Raw genomic sequence first — 6264 nt, forward strand, 5'->3', positions numbered from 1 at the left:
TTATATTTGCACTGCACTTCACACTCAACTGGTCTACACGGACGCCTGATTACTTCTCCTCATTAGAAGGTTTTGTTTTCAGAAGATGGCCACTCGCATGCCTTTTGCCGATTATTCTCCATTGTTAGCTTAGGGCTACGATTTTCCTCCCTTTAGTATTGTTCGAGTGTTTTTGCAGCGGTACTAGCCCTCTCGCTACTGTGTGTGCCTTCTGGGTTTGTTCTTTTTTTTGTGTTGTCTTTCGACTGGCTAAGACCACAGTTGGTCCATCTCGCCAGGGTTTGTTCTTAAAATACGTGAATTTTCCAAACGACAACTCATACAGACGAAAATCCACGGATTGCAACCAACTGGTTACACAGTCGACATCCAGTGATTGCAGCGGCAGCATATGTCCAGAATCGTCTGCCATCGCGTTCAGTAGAGAGGACTCCGTTCGAGTTGTGGAATGGCGAGAAGCTAGACCTGAGTCACTTGAAGGTTTTCGGATGTGACACTTTCGTCTATATTCCGGACGCAGAGCCAAGAAGTTAACCTTCGTCGGGTACGCTTGCGGTTCAAAGGCATACGCTAAGTTTGTGGAGCATGATCCAGAGCTTCAGGAGGACTCCCCAAGTAACCAAAAGTTCTGATAAAAGGCTATTTGTGGATTAAGCAGCTTGGTTGGTGGTGGTCCATAGAATTCTAAGCAGCCTCATTTTTAAGTCGTTATAAGAACTTGAAATCGGTTCAGTTCCTTTAAATCTAGACTTAAGACATCAATTATGTATAACGCAAATGATAACTTGGCTCTGAAAAGTTTATTCGATTGAGCCTGTACAAATAAATTAATTAATAAAAAAAATAAGAACTTGAAAGTTCCGATATCATAATTGAAGAGCATTCTAAGCAGCTTCTGGCGGAACTTGAACGGAACTTTTAGAAAATAAATTCAAAAAGGTTTTTGTCCTCGCACTTTTATGAAAGTTATTTCTAAAGGCAGATATTATAATTGTGTATGATTTACCAGCATTAGTAGTATAATTGGAGCGGTTTGAAGAATTCAACCCAGCCCTTCTGCGTGAGGGCCCCAGCACGAACCGCTGCGTCATTTGAGATATAATAAAGTGAGTGGTTGTCCCGCCTACTGTTGGAGTTTTCAGTGCCAGCTGACTGACTTGAATACGAAACACAACACCTTGATGAGTTTTAAATTGATGTTTGCCCGCATGCTATTCCAACGCATTTGTGGCGCAGTGGTTAGCGTTTGTAGATCGCATGTGGAATACACGGGTTCGAATCCAGGAAATTACTTTTTAATTTTTTCTTTATGTTTGAATAGAATGTTGATGCACTGCATAAATATAAGAATTATGATTTATTCGGGCCACTGATCATTCCATATTTACGTAAATTAAATTTTGTTACTAATAAAGACTTGTGCGGATTGCTTCATGTGGCTTGAAAGTTCTGTCGGAACTTTATTCGAGCTTTATGGAACTTGAAAGTTCTTTCGGAACTTTATTCGAACTTTATGTAACTTGAAGGTTCGGTCGGAACTTTATTTGAACTTTACGGAACTTGGAAGTGATTTTAATCGTTGAATGCGGAACTTTTGGTTACTTGGGTCGTAGCTCGGCGAAGCGGGATGCACCGATGACCAAGAATAATCCACCGATGCCGAAGAGTGTCAATGAAGTCGAGATTGATTTCGGTAGGAAAAAGTGATGCGGGCAGTGACACTGAGGAGCCCGATTTCTAAAGTTTTTCGAATTCAGACGACGAGTATTTTGAATTCGAAGGATTCTTCCAAGAGAACAGTGTTGCCAGGAAGATACGAAGATTGAAATCTTGGTTGGAATAGCCCAAGTTGCTGTAACGGAGCCGATTAGTTACACCGAAGCCGTGAATAGTTCGGACAAGGAGAAATGGACGTGTTATGGACGAAGTGACCCGGAGCGGATTTTGGAGAAGTGTTTGCGCCAGTCGCAATGCAGTAAACTTTTCTAGTTCTCTTGACGGTGGCGGGACACAATAATCTTCAAATAAGACATATCGATGTTCGGAATGCAAATCTAAACGGCTGTCTAGAAGAGGAGGTACTTATGCGGCAAAAGAATGGCACTCGACCGTGAAAAAGGTGTTGCTGGATTCTGGCAGTCCAAGTCCAACGTCTGTTTGTATATAAAGCAACTGAGTAGTGGAGAGTGGGTCTGCTTACTAATTTACATAGACGATATGATTGTGGCGTGCAGAGACAAGCATTAGCTAGATTTGCTTGAACAGGAGTTGCACAAGCGATTCGAGATTTCCTGTTTGGGAACAGTGACTATTTTCTGGGAATCAGAGAACGAAAACGGATTCTCTTCTTTGAGTCAGCAGGCAGCTATTTGGGCAATACCGGAACGTTTCGGCCTTGAAGGGGTTAAGAGTTCCAAGTTTCCTTTGGACCAAGGTTATCTGAAGCATCAGGAGGGTGAAGTTTTGTTGAACAACATCCAGTACCAAAGTTTGGTGGGAGTCCTTCTATACCTGGCGACAAAGTCGAGACCGGACATAGCAGTAGCGGTTTCAATACTTAGTCGGGTGTCCAGCTATCCGACTCAGCGCGATTGGATCGAGCTGACGCGCTGATTGGTACGGTAGAATACGAGTTGAAGCTATTTAGTGATCGAACGAATGGGCTGACCCTAATCGGATACAGCGATGCTGACTGGGCAGGAGATTCAGCAGACCGTAAATCAACGAGTGGATACACAGGGTGAGTAGGAAGCAAAACTGCGTCACCACATCTACGATGGAGGCCGAATATGTGGTGTTATCGGCGGTAGCATCCGAAGCTGTGTGGTTGCGTAGCTTACTGAGCCAGTTGGGAGTAGTGTCACAACAGGCAACGATCATCCACGAGGCCAATAGAAGCTGCATCGATTTTGTGTCCATGGAGAAGCATAACAAGCGGAGCAAGCATATTGATACGAAGGTTCATCACGCGAAGGATTTGTCATTCAGCTGGAGTACTGCCCTTCTGACCAGATGGTGGCAGATGTTTTCACAAAGCCACTTGGACCAGCGAAGATGATGCAGTTTGCCAAGCAGCTAGGATTTGTTCAGTGAATCAGCGAGGAGGAGTGTTGGCAAATGTGCAAAAGGGTCGCTGAATCGACTGAACCCTCATCAGTGAAGCTGGCAGCACAGCGAGTAGAGAAAATGACAGCCTGTCAGTAAGATAACCCCATCAGTTTGTTGAGTTCTAAATAAAAACACGTTGTTTTGCAAGTTTGATATTTATACTTTTATTAACGCGATTATGAATTTTCTACGGTCGATTCCACTTCTAAATGTCCACCTATTGCCCATACAGAATTTCCCTGAAGCACCCTCGGAACATCCCTGAAGTTCCTTATGATCATCCATACAGTTTCTCCGGCTTTTGACAGATGTTTCCTCGAAACATTCTTAAAGTTCTCTCTTAATTTTGTCTAAGAAGCTCCTTCGGAACTTGGTGTTTTCTCGAAACATACCCTCAAGTTTTCTCGGAAATTTCCAGAAGTATAGCCACGAAACTTCTCACAAGTACCTAAAAATACGTTCAGACTAGAGTTATAACATGTTATAGCGCTATCTTGATGGTGGTTTCTGGGTTGCAATTATTTGACAACCGTTATAACATGTTATAACAAAGAAACACTGGAATAAGAGACCAGCGGAGACACTGTTATGATTCCGATCGAACTGTCAAAAGCGGTTCCAATCTGCAATGTTTACAAATGGTTTGCTTCAATTAGGGAGGAGTATTAAAATCGTTTAACAATCACTCATGAACTCGCTCGTCGGTGCATTGGCGAAGTCACTCGCAAGCAGTTACAAATGCAAGTGATGCCAGGATTGCTTTGATGTTAATCTTGTTGCCAAATTCATGTTTTTTTTTTCTCCGCTGGTCTCTTATTCCAGTGTTTCTATTATAACTGGCCAGCGTTTAAGAAGCATGCTATTCTAGAAGTTTTCGTCGTTGCAAAAAGTCTAAAGATCTCCTGGATGATCCGTGAAGTACATTCAAAACTGGAGTCCTCGGAAAATACCTAAAGTTTCCTCAGAACTTCTCTGAATTTCTCAAAAGTTCCCTTAACTACTCTCTAAAACCATCTAAAACTATCCATAGCTTCCCTCGAAATTTTCCAAAAGCCCGAAACTGCCCAAAAGTTCTCTCTAACCTTTCCAATGATTATTTTAAACCAATCAAGCTGAACATTCCATTAGGTCCTAAGTAAAACGGACAGATTCTCTTCGTCGACTTTCTCTTTGTATCCCCACGGCCAATTAAGGTTGTGAACCATTTGCCGAGTTGAATTTAACTCGTGGTTAAAAGTGACATTTTGAATGTTATTTCTTATGTTCGAAAATCCCTGTGTTACCGATTGATCGGTTTTCGAACAGAACTCAACCTTTGTTTTCAAAACTTAACTTCTTGTCCGTCAGAAATAATCACGCTAGGATAGCAGGGTTAATCGATAACTTTCTATCGGTCAATTTTTAACCAAAAGTTAAAAAATCCGCCAAATGGTTCAGAGCCTTATAGAGTTTGACGTAAACTATTTTCTTCAGAAAATCTGAATCTAGAAAATTAAGAAAAGCAGTCAACACATACGACATAAAAAAAACGTTGTTCGTTGGGTGTAAAAAGTAACGTTGAGTCTGTTATTATTAATCGAGGATATCGGATTTGAAATCTGAATCGTTTGTCTCAAGACACTTTATGGTTAAAATGAAAAGGTTAGGCTCTAGAAAAAAAGTAGATCATTTTGTCAATTCAGACTACAGTGCACAGTCACAAGAACATCATCAAACTGATTATTTAATTGATAACTAATTATCATGACGTTCAATCAAAAACTGGTCTTCAGAAAAGGTGTCACATGTCACATAAGAACAGATAGCAAACTTTTCACATATAAATCAATATTTTGAACCACCCTATTGTACATGCTATAGACACTAAGATTACTCAAAGGATGTCGGATTCTTCTAAATACACTTATTCTATTGCGTAGCTCCGTGTATTTTCCAAACTTTACCACCCAACTTATTCTTCAAGGAGTACTCAACCGCCGAACGCGGTTCCATTCCTCGGGCCATTCAGCTCGGCTGACGTACCTGTAATTACACAGATCACAAAGAAGAAAAAAGAAGAAGCAAAACAATCGATGAGAACATTCAAACATAGAATACAATTTTCTCGATATACTCAGTACATTCGGACAGTTGTCCCTGCATTGTCGGCACAAAGTCATCGTACTGGGCCTGGAAGAAGTTTCCGGCCCACAGGTTCGTAAGTCCATACTTTTGGGCGAAGTTCCTGGATGAAAAGTATCGCCTGGGGTTCCGGCAGCGATTGGACAGACGCGATTCGGAGGTGAAATTCAGTCGGCTCTCGTGCTCGTACAGCAGGAACACAAACCGGTGCAGACCGCTACCCTTCGGAGGCACAGCTCCGACATATTCCACCAGGGTTTCTGCACGGTCCAGATCGTTGCCTTGGATGTTACCGACGACCCAGTGAAGGAATTCCTTATCCCGTGGGTCATCCCGGCTGGGTGCATCCGGATCGGACATAATGAGCGTGTAGTACGACCGATCGTTGGCATTGAACGTGAGCGAAGGAATGCTTCTGGTTTGGGTCGGGGTCAATCGATTACCACCTTCCACCTCACTGCCGCTCTTGAATGCGATCCGTAGCCAACAGTCCGGTGCTTCGTCGACCACATCGGGAACGATCTCATTCGCTGCAAAAGATCGGTAAATGTGGGCATCGTTCAGGATCTCCGACCCGCGGATCTGTATCAGAATCACCAACAGCGATATGCCTATTAACCGTAACATTGTCGAACACGTGGTAATGAACGGTTGCGCGCACTCGCGATTTGCACTTATGTCACTAGGTACTAACTAGTTTAACCGATCGTAAAGAACTAACCCGCGTCCTCGCGACGGTGCTTTTCTTTTAAAGCCTCTCTACGCTCGCTCGTTGCATATGGGCTTATGGCTTCAAGAAGGGATCGAAACTGGTTCTAACCTAAAAGAGTAATAGCGGTTTTCTCAATCTTGGAACGTTGGCGTCGATCGGCGCACACGTTCGCGGAAAGTTTGCAGTTAATCCAAAGGAAAAACGATGGGTGGAAATCAGGTTTGTGTATGTAAAGGCGCCTCATTTGGTTGACTAGTCGTATTAGCAGCTGTCACCCTTAGGCGTGATCATTGATGCTTGAGATATGCTCGCCGTTATCTAAC

At 42.8% G+C, this 6264-nt stretch overlaps 1 protein-coding gene across 2 annotated transcripts; it reads right to left on the bottom strand.

Moving 5' to 3' along the window:
• Positions 1-5042: 5042 nt before the first annotated feature.
• On the bottom strand, positions 5043-5998 carry LOC135710755 (protein D2-like). Of its 2 annotated transcripts, none has more exons than XM_065233421.1 (2): positions 5229-5998; positions 5043-5130 (listed from the first exon to the last, which is right to left on the bottom strand). In XM_065233421.1, exons 1-2 carry the CDS (start codon positions 5854-5856, stop codon positions 5078-5080), a joined length of 681 nt encoding a protein of 226 aa, XP_065089493.1. In that variant the 5' UTR covers positions 5857-5998; the 3' UTR covers positions 5043-5077. The 2 variants fall into 2 exon arrangements, with proteins under 2 accessions (XP_065089493.1, XP_065089492.1); XM_065233420.1 differs by having other exon boundaries at positions 5222-5998.
• Between the last annotated feature and the right edge of the window lie 266 nt (positions 5999-6264).

The sequence above is a fragment of the Ochlerotatus camptorhynchus genome, unplaced genomic scaffold (genome assembly GCF_037179485.1).
Source record: "Ochlerotatus camptorhynchus isolate MF236.1 unplaced genomic scaffold, CSIRO-AGI_Acam_v1.1 ptg000402l, whole genome shotgun sequence".
Classification (NCBI taxonomy): domain Eukaryota; kingdom Metazoa; phylum Arthropoda; class Insecta; order Diptera; family Culicidae; genus Ochlerotatus; species Ochlerotatus camptorhynchus.

Excerpts from the sequence above, each read along its gene's own strand:
- LOC135710755 (XM_065233420.1), bottom strand. The coding sequence starts at position 5,856 with ATGTTACGGTTAATAGGCATATCGCTGTTGGTGATTCTGATACAGATC. Across the intron at positions 5,131-5,221 it reads CAACTGTCCGAATGTACTGA|GTACGTCAGCCGAGCTGAAT; the intron begins GTATATCGAGAA and ends GTGTAATTACAG.